At 40.2% G+C, this 18,006-nt stretch overlaps 1 protein-coding gene across 1 annotated transcript in view; it reads left to right on the top strand.

The window, feature by feature from the left end:
- The window catches only part of LOC114069253 (sodium- and chloride-dependent GABA transporter 3), a 47,395-nt gene that overhangs the window by 6,063 nt on the left and 23,326 nt on the right, over nucleotides 1–18,006 (top strand). Inside the window, exon 3 of the mRNA XM_027905913.1 lies at nucleotides 231–388. Coding sequence (XP_027761714.1) covers nucleotides 287–388 — 102 coding nt within the window. The 5' untranslated portion in view covers nucleotides 231–286. The remainder of the gene's footprint in view (nucleotides 1–230; nucleotides 389–18,006) is intronic.

Below are 18,006 nucleotides of genomic sequence, written 5' to 3'. Positions count from 1 at the left end.
CTTACAGAGAGCTTCCCAATCTCTCTCTAAAAAATAAAAGTATTGATCTTTCCCACAAGGCATAAAGAATTCAGAAGGGAATATGTTGGAGGACAAAACTGCCCGAACAAAAGCATCAAATGCACTTTTCCACCGGAAAAGGACTTGTTTGTTTGTTTGTTTTTCTTTTATCTAATGGCCAAATGGATGTGGAAATGAAGTTTTGTTGCAGCTGGAAGAAAATATTTCTCTAAAGTTTGTTTCTCCTCGCTAGGTTGTGTATGTCACAGCCACCTTCCCCTACATCATGCTGATGATCCTCCTGATTCGTGGAGTGACGTTACCAGGTGCTTCCGAGGGGATAAAATTCTACCTGTACCCCGACATTTCTCGGCTCTCTGACCCACAGGTAGGATCATGGATTTATTTGCCTCTCTGACTGGGAAAAACTGCAAGAGTTTCTTGATTCTGAAGTTTGAAAACAGGTGATGGCTGGGTGGTTGTTCGTAGTTGGAGGTTCGGAAACGTGGATGAGGCTTTAAAGCCATCACTGCTTATGTGTGGTTTAATTTTTTAGTTGTGGAGTACCTTGGTTGATAAATGAGAATTTCCAGAACTGTTCAGTTGCAGTTGGTGCTTCTGCCACTGAGGAGAAGGAGCATTGCCATGGGTTGAACAGGAACAGAATTAACTGAGACTTGACCATTTTATGGTTCTTTGTTCATTCTAAATCTTGGTCAAGATTAGTAGAGAAATTATTAATTGAGATGATTGCTGTCTTTGAAGTCTCTGCATGCAACCAAAGATGAATGAAATACTCAAACCAGGAACTCTGCCTGTTGTTTCCAGAGTAGAGTTGAACACGGAAATAATGGATTAAGCTGTGGGGTTTTTTCCAGTGACAGATAAGTAAAATAAAACAGTTACTATGTATAATTTGTCTGATATTGAACAGGGGAAATGACAAGATCTCTATAGAAACTGACAAGTTGAAGACAGTATTTTACTTATCTGGTTTGGCAATGTAAAAGACACTATACAGTGTTACTCCTAAAGCTATTACAATATGAAACAGATCCTGAGGTGGAGATAGAAAGGAATTTGGGAATATTTGTCAAAATAAATTTTTTAAATCTGCTTAGTGAAAATATGTCAGCATAATCTCTTTTTTTTTGTCTTTGCTTACTGCAAATGTGTATTTTGTTGCAAAAGACAATAGAGGTGACCCTTTCCTTGAAGTTTCTGAAACGACTGACTTGTCTAAAGTTTGCTTTAAGCAGGTAATATTTCTACAGAAGAAAAACAAAACAAACAAACAAACAAAAAAAAACCCCAACCAAACAAAAAACCTCCAAACAAACAAAAACCCGAAGTAAAAGACTCCTTTAAAATATTGAAAACTTTAGTTGAAAAATTAATCACGTCACCTCTTTTGGCTTCAACAACATGTCCATCGTTCTATGTCGGCATAGGTGGGAAGGGAAAGAAGGGCTTTGGAAGTGGTGTTTGAACATCAGATTCCCAATGTCCAGCTTGCTTAGAGGAGGCCCCAGGGTATCTGAGAAATTAGCACTGTACTAGAGGAAAACAGCAGGATTCTCTGACACAGCCCCAGTTATTTGTTTGCAGTCCCTCTGCTTTCAACTGAACCCCCCGAGTGTCTAAACTCATGGTACCCGAGACAAGAAATTCATCTGTCATAAACTTATCCGAGAACATGGGTGGCACTGGTTTGTCTTGTGCAGTTCTAACTGGTGTTTGACCCTCTGTGTGGTTCTGAGAGCTTGGAGTTACCCTCTACCTTCAACACTTTCCAGACATGTGGCATCCACAGCTTCTCTGGGCAGCCTGTGCCGAGGCCTCACCACTCTCACAGGGAGAAATTTTTGCCTAATATCTCATCTAACCTACTTTCCTTCAATTTGAAGTCATTCCCCTTTGTCCTGTCATTACATGCTCTTTTAAATTCTGTCCCACAATCTTCCTTGTAGCTCCCTTCAGGGCACAATTATGTCACCCCTAAACCTTCTCTTCTCCAGGCTGAACAATCCCAGTCTTTCCAGCCTTTCCCTGTAGGACAAATGCACTCCCTTGTACGAATAGGAAGCGGTTCTGCTTCTTAAGTGTTGGTTCCTTCCCTTTTGCAGTGCTGGACAAGGGGCCTGTTAACAGGATTTTGCCCTGCGTGTGGATTTTTCACGTGCCACTGCCACCCTTCCTTCTGTTTGTCATTGAAGGAGGGCATGCAAGCTTAAGGGACATTATTGTCAGCTACAAGGGGGGTTTATATGCCTATTTACTACCCTGTTTCCACTTATAAAAGAAGCACGTCGTTACCATGACAATTTGCAAAACACACAGTATTAGTGTAGCAGTCTGGGAAGCACAAAATAACTTCAGACACGTGTGTGTGTGTGTGTGTGTGTGTAGTGTGTGTGTGTCTCTGCTTGTCCCACACATATAGCTCAGCTAAATTCCCTAAAATGCCTTTGGGGAATGCTCAGTGGATGCTTTAGTGGTTTTAGAGAGTTGCTCTTTTCTTGGAAAAAGGCTATTCCATCAAAATGGAAATATTTTGCTGGGAATCACTCATTCAAGATTTGAAGAAAGGTTTCAGAATGGTGGGTGGGACTTCAGGTCAGTTTTCAAGAAATAGAGGAAGTTCAGCTTTTCAGTCCTAAAAATAGAATTTGGCACAACAATATTTATTGAAAAACAGCATTGGTTCAGTTTTATCGCAACTTTTAGTGCTCACGATACATTTTCCATTTTATGGCAATGTCGAACTTAATATTTAAACTCAAAATGTTTGAATAACCCCCCCCATTCCACAAGCCTTTTCTGAGTGGGTTCTTGAGCTTTTTGCCAAGAAGCACGTAGAGGACAACTGAAATAACCTTGAGATTTGTGCTTCTTTCCATCTTCACCCTTGTTTTCTTTTGGATTTACTCCACAAAACCTAAAGCATGTGTAGTATCAGAGATTGTTTTCCTCTTCAGCTGGAGGCCTATTTCAGTACCATTCCAGGATGGGCACTGTGTCTGCATTAGGAGAGTGGTATTTGAACCCCAGTGCTGACTGTGTTTTGCTGGGGAATAAATAAATTAAGTTTCTCTCCGAGGCTCCCTTTAGTTTGAAGTTCTTGAATCCTTTGTCTTTGCGTAATTTGCATTCCACAGTTTGTTAGAGCCTTGTAAGCAGCTATTCATCTGCCTTTTCAGCCCCTCTCAGCTCTCCAGGGCTGTGCTCTCCATTTCATTTTTATATTCTCTCTCTTCAGCAGACCAAATCCTCTCGGTCTGAAAATGCCTGCTTTTGTCCTGTGTGTCTGTGGAGCTCATCCCAACCACTTTTTGTTGTAACAGTGGAAGCAATAACAGTCTGAAGCTCTATTTAAGCCTCAGAAACGCTTTGCTTCATCAGCACTAAGGTCTCAGTAGCCTTCATGCTCAAATTGCCTTGAAATACATCCCTCTCCCCTAATCTGGATGATACAGGTGCCGTTTGTAGCTTAAATGTGGGATCTTTGCTGAGCTATAACTCACACAAAAGAAGGGCTTTTTCAAGTCAATAGGATTGTTGTGGTTTTTGTATGCAAGTCTGACTCAGATCAGAGTGTGGTTCTGGTTGTCCCTCAACAGATTTGAGTCACTTAATATGTAGTTGTACTTGTGTGTGGTGCTCAGTGCTCCTTTTTTGAGACAATGTTTGGCTCTTTGTGATAGGATTTTACAAACATTTGTGCATGGAAGAGGTTAAATGGGTTGGGTACTAGCAGACATACCAGTTGGATGGATCAGAAAGCTGGACAATGACATGGAAAAACATACACATGTAAATTTAAACTCCTCTGTAACAGTGGATTCTTAAAATGAGGAAGAAAATAGAGATTTCGTGTTTGTTGTGTGTTTGTATCCTAATAACTGGCTGAGTTACTCTCTTTTTTAATTAAAAAATATGGATTGTTTTGATGAAGATACTCATGATAGCAGCTGTAGGGATGAGCACGTCAACACAGACAGAATTGCCCACTCCTCTGAACAAGCTGATGCTTACCAAAATCTTGAACAAATTTTACATTACAGCTACGAGAGTTCACTCTTAGGTAGCTATGACTCTGCAGGGCTTCCAGGGGTTTCCATGGGCATTCCTGCAGTGGCTACTCCTCCCAATTGCAAAATGACTTCCAGAAGGACCTTTTCCATAAATTTGAAATTTGATTGTCTGGATTGTAGTTCACTGGACCTTCCTTCTTGAACATAAGAACCGAAACACAAATGCACAGCAATGAGCATCAGCCTAACCTTAAAAAGCCCTTACACTTAATAAGTTTATAATGCAAAGGTGACTTTCTTCCCTATGTTGCCCTCTGGCTTAAAACATGGTTTCTTCCTGCATTTTTCTATGTGGCACTCAGGGTAACTTGTCATAGTCTGTGTGTTTATAGAAAAAGGAACATGTTAGTATATTGGATATCTGATTTAGAGAAAACAATTTTTTTTTTTAATTGGTAGAAAATAACATGGAATAAATGCATGTAATATTTTTCCCTGAAGATTGTATTTTTCCTTATGTACTCCTCAATTTTTAGATTAGCATGAGTTTATTTTACTAGTTATTCCCTCCTTAACATGACCTTAGTATGTTTCAGCATACACATAAAATTCTATTTTTAAAAAGTTGCTGAAACTGTAAAAGATTGCTTTCCAATTCAGCTAATTACAATATACAGAAGTGAGAGACATTTGGGAATAATACACAGATGCAGGGGTAAATATTTTCTTAAATCCTGACCTGAAAATCCAAACTGGGAAAAGCACCGGGGAATTTCTCTTCTCTTCACTTTTCATTGCCAGTGTCTGGGAACGCTGAGTTACCTCAGCAGAAAGAAGTGACCCCCAGTGATTCAGATCTAGGACTTGCAGCCCTGGAATCGAGCGACTCCCACAATCCTATCGCCACCTGGAGGCCGAGGAAGCCTTTTCCAAAGGCAGAGGAAAATCCTTCCTGCCTTTGAAACTGGAGCAAACGCCACTTTGAAACATAAGTATTGTGTTACAACCTCCTTTAAAAACAAAGCAAAAATACTGTAGAAGAAATTTTGATCTTATTTTTGGGTGCTTTCGCTCTCAGAAAATCAAGGGAACTGCAAGGGAATCCCGAGTAGTGGATTTTTGACCTGTTCTGCATCTGAGCATCCTGATCCTTAAAATAGTCACCTAGGAATTTTCATAAGTTGGCAATGAAATGATGTCTAATTGCTGGGGAATTTTGGGATGCTTTTGTTGTTTTGAGACATGGTATGTAATGATCTTTGAGGTCTTTCCCAACCTTAATGGTTCCATGATTCCACGAGTGAGAAACTTGTAGTCTAATTAGAAATCTGCTTTGTGGGTTATATTCAATACCAGATAGTCAGCCTAGTTTTGGTTCAGAGGCAGGTTACAGGTCCCAAATCTTACCACATTTTTAATATCTCTGATTCTAGTCCTACTTTCAGCAATTTACTGCATTTTTGGCTGTAATGAGATTTTGTGCAGACTTTTTTTTAAATAAACAACCAACATTTAGTTGGTATAAAATAGCAATGAGAGGAGGATGTCCAGTTCCCATCACACTCGTGCAGTTCTGAGAGAAGTTCTGGAATTTACTCTTCTCTTTCCTAGCAGTTTCTTCCCATTCTCTGTGTTCTTTGTTTCATCAGGTAGTGACTTTCTGAAGCAGGCAGTTGTGTTACACACATATGAGTTGCAGTAAATTTAAAAACCAGCAAAATGCCCCACAAAGGGTTGAAAGTATGAAAATCCACAACTGAGTTTACTATCTGTACAAGTAGAACTCCAGCTTTGCATGTATATCTTTGAACAAACAGTCTTTTGTCCATTTGATGTGCAAACTGAATTTCAAACCATCCCTTCAGTGAAAGGATAAAAGTATTGCTGCTGATTGTGAGGCTCTTGTGCTGCTCACAAGAGTAGGTAGGAAACTCCTACCCAAACTTTTAAAATTTAAACTGGAAAAAGAATTAATTCCTTCTCCAACTCTGCTGTTCCCGCCTTCATTTACAAATCACTGCGGTATGAAATTATAAGGGAAGTCCAGATATAGCCCAGTACAATACTTAGAAGCATTTTGCCCTACAATGCAGCTTATAATGTCCACAATGAGGGACTATCTCATTTACTTTGTGCTCCAGCTTTTGCATGACAGATTGTTTATGTGGTTTTAAAGAGCAGGAAGACCAAGAAATTGCAGAGGTGTTTAACAAGGCCGTAAATCGCTCCTGGAATGGATTCTATCCCCATTTTTCCCAAAGAAAGCCTGAAGGGCAAGTCTGAGAGCACATTACATCTCCCCTGCTCAAAGGCACATCCACGGTGTTCCCTGGCAGGGAATCTGCATTATGGTGGTTGGGAACATGCATTTCCAAAGGGTGGGATGAAAACACCTGGGGGCTTTTCCCAGGACACAAAATGACCCTGTGATGCATGGAGCACCTTAGTGTTTGCTCACCACACAAGTTTTGGCACTGCAAAGGTTTTGGCTATATTTAAATATGCTATGGGAAAGGCACGATCTAAATTTCATATATCATTGTTGTTCTGTTGGGGTGTGTGAGTGAACAAGACGCTGGTTTATTCATCAGCATAATATTGGGACTATTAATTTTTATGGAGCAAATGTGCTTTCTGAAGTCCAGTTATTGCTTCTGGGAGGTATTTAAAGCCCTGAACAAAGAGTTTGCCTCCTCCTCCCCATGGTTTCTCCTTGTTTTTGGTTTGGTTTTTTTTTTGCTATTGCTACACAAGCAACAGCGAGCTGAGCAGGCAGGAACAGGTTTTGGAAGTGAGAAGAGACTTGTTGAAAGAATGAGGTCATTTTGTAATTTCTCTGGGACTTCTGGGCCACATGGAATCTCTTCCAGCTGTCCCTGCAACTCCTTAGCGACCTTGGCAATAGAGAGACATCATCTGAGTTTCAGGGAAGCTCTAATTGCACCTTAATATTGGACTTTATGGCTGGTGTGATGTGCCACTGGAGGGAGACAGGATCCACGCATTTACTCGGTGTATTGGCAGAGCAGGCAGAGATTTTTCACTGGTTTCATGATGGCACCTGAAAAGAAGTACAGGTGAAACTCGAAGGGCCATTTGGTGCATATATTAAATAACATTCTCAGGACCACTGAAAGAATTACAAATAGTACCAATGATTTCATCCTGTCATCCTTTAGAAGTCAATTCTTCTAGGAAGAGAAAAGCTGTTGTTAAAAATACATGATCCAGATGAAATCAAAAACTGGGACAAAAAAATGCAAAGTGATATATGGATATTAATGAGGAAAGAATAACAGGGGAGATTGCACACAGTGAAGCAAATAAATATTCCATGCTACTTCTGTGACAGTCACAAGTGGGTTTATGATGCCATAGAAATAGAGGCACTGGAAATATTGAGTTATTTTTAAGAACTGCTAATAGGATTCTTGTTAATCCTGTTATTCCAGAGAAATGAGAGAAAAAAGTAAAAGAGGAGATTACTACACCAGTGGAATGATGTGCAGCTTGCAAAAAATCTGTGATTTACTGTTTAAAAAACTGAGTATTCTTAAAGATTATTCTTTAAAGACCTGTACCAAAAAAAAAAAAAAAAAAAAAAGCTTTCTAATCCCCTTGATATTTTTGAGGCTCTTTCTATTTCCATCCTAGATTTGGAATAAGAGTTGAATTCTCAAAACAATCCAACAAGAAGGCTGGGCAAGCCTTGGCAGAGGAGTGTAGTGTGTGCACCCCCCAACCTGCCCTTGGAGAGGTGAACTGTAGGGGTTGGAAAGGTGCTCACCTTGGGCTTCTGAGGAAATGGAGTGGGGCTGACACATTCTCTCATCAGAAGTAGTGAGGTACTGAAATTTTCCCCTGAAAGTATTCTCTGAACTCAAGGAAATCCAGACTGAGGAGGCAGAAAGGAACAGGTCAGGTTCCCCCCTCCAGGGTGGGCACTGCTGCCTGGGCATCTTGCAGCTGCACCTGCTGCTCCTCCTGCTCTTCCCTCCTCCTGTCGGGCTTTTTGTGTCCACCAGCATTTAGTTTGGGTGGCACTTTGCACACATGTGTGATTTACTGCAGGGGAAGTGTGGGAAAGAGGGGAAAAAGTGACAGAAAGCAAGGAGAGGGGAGCTGGGAAGAGGAGGAGGGAGGCGAGTGGTGGCCCTTGCTGGCACACTGCCCTAATGTATGTGGGAAAACAAGCTGCTTCTCCCATCATGGGCTGTCACCAGCAAAGCCCAGATCCAGGAGAGCAAACTGGGAAGGTGGGGAGATGTGTGTATTGGTAGCTGTGACTTTCTGCTGCTCTCCACCCTGTCTGTGCTGATCCTGCCTAATCCTTCCTTACAGGTAAAGGTGTTAATTGTATTAGTGTGGTTCTTGCTTAGGCCACTGAAGTTGGATTGACTTTAAACTGCTTTACCGAGCTTTGAATATTTGTTTCTGCCTTATGCTGGTTAAAATATTTATATACACAGTACAATTATATCATGAAAATTGGCCCAAAGATAAATTATAAGATGGGATATCGATGTGTTTTCTTAATGTCAGATTCTGCTGTGGTGCATTGCATGACTTGGGGATACAGTTTATAATCTTTCTTAAAAAGTAAAATCTCCTGTGCTGATGTTAAATTCCAGAAAACTTTGTAATACAGGAATTCCTGCAAAGGCCATTAATATTTTTAGAGGTATCTTCCTTAACTGCGTTCACAGCCTTAATTTCCATCTGTTAACATTATTTCCCCATATGGATGTTTGCAGACAGCTCCTTTAAACACCGAGGCTCAATAAACTGAGCATTCTGGGACCATTTGCAGCAGAATCCTGGCTGCAAGAGTAGCTGTTTGTGCCACTGGAGAACAGAGGCAATACCATGTGCTTTGGCACACCAGTGCCAGCCCAACACTGCTGCCTCAATTTAGGGCTGTAAATAAAGAGAAGGGGGGGAAAAAGCATCCAACTGCTGCAGAGAGAGGCAGTAAAAAGGCATTGAGCAAATGTGTTACAAACTTGACAGGAAATCATTAGATGGAGATGCAGTTTGTGATAAAGGTTCACTGGTCTTCCACTTGTTTGTGTGAACTTTTCAGGGAACAGTTGAATTGAAGTTCTGTGCTTGCATACTGATATTTTTACAGAAAAAGATCCACAAAACATTTCACACAGATGAGGTCTTTAAAAAATATTTTTGTTTTAAACAGATGGGTTTTTGTTTGTTTGTTTTGAATTACTTTTACTACTACAATTTGAAACCAGATCTTTTTTAGGAATTCAAAATCAAATGCTTCATTTAAAAAATAGAGAAATAACATTTGAGTTCTCAGAATAACCTTTCAGTATTTGACCAAATGCTTTTACTGTTTGCCACAAATTTGCAAATAATGCAGATTAAACTGAATCTCCATTCTCCTGTGAAATTACACATTTCATCAATGTCAGTATTTTCTGTAGCTCCCTGAGTGTCAAGAAGTGAGGTCCTGAATACGGTTCCTAAATGGCATTTTTTTTTTATTCTGGCACTTTTTTTGTCTTGATCTCAGCTTTACTTTACATTTCTGCCAGCTCTGTGGCATAAACACAAGGTTTTCCACTGCCCAGCTCTCTTTAAAAAGGACCAGGCTCACAGCAGAATTTCACTGAATGTTGAGTGGCTTGTTTACTAAAATTTGCCAGTTGGGTATACAGCTCCTGTCACTCTAAAAACAACTCATGCTTTTAAAATACCCTAAATCCCCCTGTGTAAAATAATAAATCGACACGGTGACTCTGAGGGATGTTCACAAAAAGTCGAGTGTAAGCTGATACTTTCCCAGCCTGGAGGTCTCAATGAGCTTGTTTATCCATCCATGAAAGCGAGCAGAACATAGGTGGGAAATGATTGCAGCAGTTGAAGCAATGAGAAATGTGCAGGTGGGGAAGTAGCATTCAGTGAGTTCCTGTCTTGTGAAGGAAGGCAGAAAACGGGGCACAGGATTGCAAACTAAAATTATCTGTTCTGTGTCTTGGTCTTCGCAACAAAGCAGGTGGTCCAGAGTCATCCTGTTGAACGTGGGTTGTTCTCCCACCAGTGGAGAGGGAAATGTTCACCCAGCATTTGCTTCAGTCCAATAAGTTCCTTTTTTTTTGCTGGAATGACCAGTGTCACAGCCAGAGCAGAGACTGGGACCTCATCTTGAGTGAATGAGGCAGAGGCTGAGTAACACAGGGGAAAATTTACTTCCACGTGTATTTTGAGACTGACCAGGAATGAGTTCCAGTGAAGGTATATCACTGATAAATGTATCTTTGTATTTACATGACTCTGCTTACCTGCAGATTTTGCAGTAGTTTAGTTTTGAAGTAGTTTCAGGTGTTTGGGGGTTTATGCTCTGGCTTGAATTTTTACTTCAGTTGCATGGTCATGCACATGCAAATGGAAGTAGGAGATAACACCAAAACATACAGGTGAAGAATGCAAGACTAAATGAGTTGGCAGCAAGTGGCAAAGTGCAAGAAATAAACAAAAACACAGTCCCTTTTTTGTCTTTTTGCCATCCTGTTGTGCTGAGCGCTGCAGATTAGAGATATCAGCCGTCAGGAGGAGGGGGAACAAGGAAGATTCTGAGGAACAAACACATCATCAAAGATGTTTGTGGGTTGGAAACACCTCAACATCTTTCTCTGCTCCTGACTGGGTATGAGGAAAAACATTTACCAGCACATCAGCTCTGAACACTTCAGATAAGCATTTCAAATAAGCCCAGAATCTCAGCAGTACATTGTTTGTTTCCCAAACTAACTTCTCCCAGACAAATCTGCTACAGGGAAGAGAAGGTAAGCTTATACCTGTAGGTCTAAACTAAATTTGGTTTACTTTACCTCTCTCCCTGCTTGTATTTATTTATAAAAACTACCCAAGGAGCTCATTCTGATTTTTAACTCTGGAGCTGAATGCTGTTTCTTGCTCCTTACCTGGTGTGAGCTTCCTTAAACTCTCAGTGGGAATCTCACTGACTTGTGAATAAGAACAATGAGAAATCCCAAATGCCCCTTTAAAAAAAATTTAAATCTTAAGACCTGAGATTGATTGGATAAATTGTTGCTCTGAGCTTGCTAGAGCAACCTCAGAGATTCTTGGCACGTTATCCTGGGTAGGTGCCAGGCTCTTGGTTTGGTTCCAAGCAAATTCTAGCTCCCATTCACCAGCAATTAACTCTGAGACACAGAGTCAGCTGGGACATCCCAAGATATCATACTCTGCATCAGTGCAGAGTATGAGGAGAGGTGAATTTAAAGCTTAAATTAGTTGTTCTACAATTCTAGAAATGCCAAAATTACCCACTATGGCTTTCTCTGTCCTTCATCACTGGTGAAATTCAAGAAAGACAAGGCTGCAGAACAAAGAAGCAGAGTTTCTGTTTGTCTTTGGGGCTGCAGTAAATAAATATATATGGGTTTATGGCATACACTTACAGAGGAGGTCACTGTAATGCTCACTACTCTGAAAGAATTTACTACTGGGCAGTGCTGCCTCAGAATTGATATTCTGAGGGCTAAGCTGGGAGGTAACAATGGATTTTTACTTCTGCCTCCTAGAATTGGTGGGGTTTTTTGACCGAGAAAGATAAGGAATATAAAACCTTTTGAATATGAAACCTTGTCTGAATTAATTTTTGGCTTTGCTGTACACAGAGGGGATGCAAACATCCACCCTCTAGGGTTGCTTGAAGACATTTATCAGCTTTCCATTTCTATGTGCAGACAATTCTGGGTATCCTTGACTTGTTTAGTTACCTGAGACCTGCAGCCAGAAGGTTTGGGGCAAGAGAGGTGGGAGTCCCAGGCTTCCTGTGCAGACCAAGGAAAGATAAAGCCTCCTCTGGAGAACATTCCCATTGCATTGTACTCCTGTCATTTGAATTGTGATACACTTTAACCAATCAGATCATAATTGGAATTTATTGGTTTGGTAGAGGTTTGTTCCAGTCTTTCCCCCAGCATCTGGTTTTGGCAGCAATGGAAAGAGGACAGTGGGTGATCCCTGCACTAACTGAACATACCCATGCTTTCATTCTGTATTTGCATCCAAATAAATATCTTTTATACAGTAGCTAAAGTGAGAAAAACGTTTCTGCTTTAGTGCCTTGAGAGGAATTTGAATCCTTTGCATTCTACTGTCTTCAGTCATATTAAACAGAAAATGACAGTTCTCAAATGGAAAGAGGATTTAAGATGTTTCAGTACAGTGGTTAATGCTCTAGGATAACTATATGGTATTCATGGTTTTCTGAGGCAATTTTTGCTGAGTTAGGATGGGATTATCCACATCTGTAGCTTTGCTGAAGGCTGAGTGACTGAAATGTGATTAAATTATACCAAAATGATATACTCTCTTGTCTGTCCTTTTGGATTGCTGACCTATATTGTCAGTACCAGTATTTGAAGGAATATGTTGCACAAGATCTGTGTTTTGAGACTACTATTTGGAAAAGCTAATTAACTTTTAATAATGTCTTTATTAGTATTTATTCTGCCTAAGCATTCAGTTCTTATTATGCTTGTGAAGGGCAATATTTAGGCTATTATGTGGGCAGTGTGAAATCAATGCTGTCTTCAATTAAGCATTTCTTTGTGTAACAGAATGGCTGGTCAGAAGTTGTCACTTGGCATCTTTAATTGATTTATTAAACCCTGGTTTCACTTGAGGGATTTTCTAGAGACATTCCTGGTAAATTTAAATGCATTTTTTTTCATTTTTCTTTTTACACTTAAGGCAATGAATTGATTGCTTTTTTAGTAAATAAAATATAGATATTATCTGGAAGCTGGACCCTGATTTTGGGGCTATTGTAGAAAACTTAGTAGTTGGAGTAGCTGTTCAGAGATTTGTATTGTATTTGTGATGGTCTTATGAAGATTGATTTGCTCATTAAATAGCAGTGGTAGCTCTGCAGGGTACTATATACCCAGCAGTCACTGGTGGGCTGTATTTTTTTGTGAAAAGGCAAAGTAAAAAAAAAAAAAAAAGGAAAAAAGCCTTTATACCCTGTCAAACATGAAAATGGAGCTCAGCCCTCCTGGTTCCTCAGCCAAGGCACCATTCCCTGTTTGGGGGTGGCAGTCAGCCAGGAACTCAGGAGGTCCTACTGGAACCCTGCCTCGGGTTTGGCAAAAGTCTATAAAAATGGAGATGTAGTGGGTTTAGAAAAATACAAAAGAAAGTGCTATTTCACACCGTGAATAAATGGTGGAACTCACGGCTAGAGGATGTGGGAGGCTGAAAGTATAAATTAATTCCATTAATTATGGATGGGTCAACTGGGAACTGTTAAACACAAGAGTCCACATACAGCTTGGGGTTCCAGCTTGTTCCTGCTGGAGATTTTCTGTCCAGATTCCAGTGACAGGTTCCCTGTCCTGGGGTGCCCACCCTGCAGGTGCAAGTTCCTGCGTGGCTACTATAAAATAAGGTGAAGTAAATGCTTATTTGTGTAGAAAATAAAACATTAGTGGTTGGTTGCTACAGATATGTTATGTAATTTATATCTTTAGTCTTTGGATGGCAATTAGTCATCATTTTCATTATCCTGTGCATGGATCGGTGGGAGAAGTTGTGCCAAAAGTTCTATAGGCATAGAAATATAATAGTCATAGCAGTCATTTTGGGTACTGACTTTATCAGGTGTCAGATTAAGAGAATTATAAAAATAAGTGCCAGAAACTAGATAATATTAGTAGTGTAAGAACATAGACACTATTTAGTGGGATGGACAGTCAACTCAACATGAGAATTTCTTCCACAGAGCAGGGACCATCAAACAAAGTTATTTGAAAGTTTATGCCCTTTGCCTCTTGTCCTGCTATCAGCACCACTGGAAAGACAATGATTCCCTCTTCTTTACTCCCTCCAACCAGGTATTTATACACATTCATATGATCCCCCGAGTTTTCTCTCCTCTTGTTTGAACAGTCCCAGCTCTCCCAACCTCCGATTTCATGAGGGATGAATTTGGTCATATTTGTAGCCCTTCACTGGACCTATTCCAGTCTGTGTCTCTCATGAACTGGGACCTCAGCACTTGGGGGTGCTTGGCAGAGTAAAAGGATCACCCACCTCTCTAAATGGGCTTTTCCCTGTGCTTAGTCCAGGATCCTGTTGGTCACCTTTGCCCCTGGGACACACTATTAGCTCATGGTTAGCTTGTCCTCTAGGATCTTTCAGAAGATTGTCCCCTAGAGATTTTTCCATTCCTGACTTTCTTAAATCAAAATTGCTTAATTTCCTAAAGAGCCTTTGATGACCAATTTTTCCCAAATGCTTTGGTAAATCAAAATAGGCTTCCATCACCTTCAACCACGTGGTTGCCAACCCCTTAAGAAAAAAAGAAAATCAGGAACAACAATCTCTCTTGGGGGAGTTATTCTTTTTTTTTGCAGTTTCCAAGCTCTACCAGCAGCTTCTGTCATGTCTCCAATTCCAGGAATAGAAGGAGCTGGCTGTGGAAATAGATGAATTCTACACTGGCAATGCTATAGAAACTCGATTGGTTTCTTAATTTTTGAAATGCAGCTGCTAGTGGCACGATTCCAACAGCTGGGCCAGACTCCAATGTTGAGGTTCCTGCCTGTGGCACTGTGCCAGTGTAGCTGAGAAGGGGAAATATGGTCCTCACCTCTGGGCAAGGCAACATTCCCGATTCCAGCTTCAAGTGCCTTGGGGCTTTTCTGCTTTGGGCAGCAGCTGGAGAAAGGTGATGCTGTGGGTTGGGAGCTGTGCTCTTGTACTGCTTACTCTGCTCTCCAGGAGGAGATAGAGCATTTTCTGACAATCACCTCTGAGTAAAAACAGAGACTCTGTGAGTAGAAACTACAGTCTTGAAAGACAATGCCACCTTGCCCGACATCATCAGGGAAACGTAAGGATGAGATCTGATCTGAGGAAGTGTGAATGAAATGTTTAGTGCATTGATTGCCCCAAACACCCTTTAACTCTGGTGCTGTAGGAAATGCAACAGCAAACAAACAAACAAGAAAAGAAAACCAGGTGAAAATGAAGAGCACATTTGAAGAGAGCTGTTTCCACTCTGTCTGTTCTTGCCCTGTATTGACAGTGCCTGTCTGCACACAAGGAATGGAGTTGTTACACCTCACTGCAGGATGCTACCTGAGTAAAAAAATACAGTATTGGTGCATAGAACCAATTCACTTACACATATCCCTTGAGACAAACTCTGCAGCTGAACTGCTCTTTTTGTCAGGAATTACTGAGATGTTTGTGTGCATATGCAAAGACAGAATGAACACCTTGGGTGACCTAAGGTCATGCACTGACCTGAAGAGGGAACACTGTCTTTAGGAAAATGTATATAAGGGCAAAGCTTCTGTATAATCTTATTTTATCATATTTTTTTATAATTATTCTAGTACCCAACTACCACCTTTAGGATTCCTTCTGCAAGAGCTTTGCAGTCAAGTAAATGTTTTGTTGTGTCATGGATTTCTCAAGTGAACAAAGCTATAATGAACACAGATGATAAGCTTTGGGGGATAAACTTTGATTTTCTGCTTAGAAAATTTAATTATGTTCCTGAGGGCTTCTTTTTTTTTCTTTTTAGAGTAGAATTGATAGCATCCATTTGATTATTCCAACACAGCTCAGCTTTAAAATCTTTATAATGATGATTTTTTTTTTAAATTTTTACTCTGCCTATTGTGTCCTCAAGCCCATAATTTTCTAAATGTTACATTAGAATAGTAGAATATATACATATGTGTATATATTAACTCTTCACATATTTCAAACTTTACCTTGATAAATATTTCTGCAAGCAAAAGAAGCCAATAAGCCGGTCCTTTAGTTGCATTTCTTATTTTCATGAATTCTAACGCTGTAAAAACCAACAAGGTAAAATCTTGGCCCCTGGAAGTTGAGGGGAATATTTCCTTTCAGTTTTGTGCCCTAACAATGCAAAAGCTTTACCTGTTTAAGCTGAACTGTAAAATTTCAAAGCATTCAGCAGAGAGGCAGAGGATTTTTTTCTCTGCTGAGTTTCCTTTCCTTTTCCTACATTTTTTCTTTAAACTATATAGTGCTAAATATAAGTTTACCTCAAACGGGGAAATTTTCACATGGTGAAGTAGAGATTAAATATGTTAGGGGTGAAATATGTGACTTGAGTAGAACCTTCAGGTCTCAAAGTGGTCTGGGATCTTCAGATCCCACAGGACCCGCTGAAAATCACTGGGGACTCCTGAGGAGCAGATATTCCATTTGATATTAGCTAACTGCCTGAGGAACCCTAATGTAGAACTTCTGATTCCCCATATAAGCAACAGAGAGAGAATAGGCCCCTCGAAAGGGTAATTTATCCCATGTAACGCTGAGTAGCTTCTGAGGAGGGGCCAATCTGTCCCCTTTGGCTGCAGGAGAACCACAGAGTACATTTTAATTTAACCCCCACGTTAGATGGGGGGCAGACAGGCTGTGCATCAGAGCTGGCTTATAATCGCTACTTGGAAGGCACAGGACCCTTGTCTGACTCAAGAATGCTGAAAAAACTCCCAACATAGTGATAGTTTTCTGGGGAAATGATGCTTTTGGTGTGTCACCTTCTTTGATGGTGCAGATGGTTTGTTCTACGGGCATGAATCCACTCTGGGGGTATCTTTGGGTGTCATATCAGGAACAGATTTACTGAGTGGGGAGAGGGACTGTAAGCAAGATTTAGCATGTGTTCCAGTTATTACTTTGGATAACGCACAGCACTGAGTTACTTCATTAATATGTCTGATTCCTTTGCACCAACATTCTACAGCAATAACTGTTTAAATAATATCACGTGTACAATACACAGCATTTCACTTCTCAGTCGAACTTTGCCTCCATCAGGGTTTATGTATAATCTTAGCACTCATCAGTGGTTGCTTGGACAGTATTTAACTTGCAGAAATGAATGGAAATCCTCTTGTGGGAAACTCAGTTCAGTGTGAGGCTTAGGCTATTTTCAGTCAAAAGAAGAATTTGAGATCAAACCATCTTCATGCTTCTATAACTGTATTTTCTTTTGTCTCAGACTCTGGGGTTTTTAGATACTTTTTTTTTTTTTTTTAAGTGCAGTTTGTAGAATAAGTATTGTTAAGACTGCTTAAAAAGAATCGTTGAGAATTATTATTTTTAAAGAAGTTTTAGATTAAATAACGTTTCACCTAACGTCACATAACCTAAGTAGAATTTCCTCTTAATTCCTGGGTAAAGTTTTGAACAATCATTCACTGGCAAATATTTCAGATATCAGGTCTGGGTACTGTGTTTAGTATCTCCAGGGTTCCAATATCTCCAGCTTCAGGGATGCTTAATAAGAAACTTAAGAAGGTAAGAGGAGTAAACAAAAAAGCTGTTGGAGAAGGGTTTGTTTTGTCCCTGTCATATCCCAGTCGAGCTGCTCTGTAATAGCAATTGGGTATCTTGCTGAGAGGAAACAGAACCCTACTACATCTGCTAAAACCCCTGCCTGCCCCTGAAAACCTCACAGCAAAACCACCTCAGAGCCCAGCCTTCTAGCAAATGTGATTCAAACAGAATATTTGAAGAGAGAAGACTTTAAACCTCTCTTGTTTTGGACTCAGAATACTGCAGAAATTAGTCAGGGTGACCTCTCTCATCAATGCCTCAGTGCAAGGGAGTGTAAATATTTTGAAGCTCCCCTGAGTGCTTTATGGTGTCTGTGGGAGCTGCCAAATATCTCATTCTGAGAGCGTTTGCTGGTAGTGTTTTAGTGAAGTGGAACACTAATCAACACCCTCATTTTAAAAATTAGTTAACTGCACTTCCTGCACTCATTTTAAAAAATTAACATCTTTATTTATCATTTATAGGAAATGACATTAACACGCTCCCCATTTGACCTGGTGAATTCTGGTGTCTCTGAGATGCTGAAAAGAGAAAGACAGTGGCTGTTCCTTGTGCTTTTTTGTATCATGCACAGAATGAAAAAAGTCCT

Source organism: Empidonax traillii, unplaced genomic scaffold (assembly GCF_003031625.1).
Source record: "Empidonax traillii isolate 1590-97213 ecotype Southwest subspecies unplaced genomic scaffold, ASM303162v1 scaffold1221:size261454, whole genome shotgun sequence".
NCBI classification, from domain to species: domain Eukaryota; kingdom Metazoa; phylum Chordata; class Aves; order Passeriformes; family Tyrannidae; genus Empidonax; species Empidonax traillii.
This window is presented reverse-complemented; position numbering and strand designations above follow the sequence as displayed.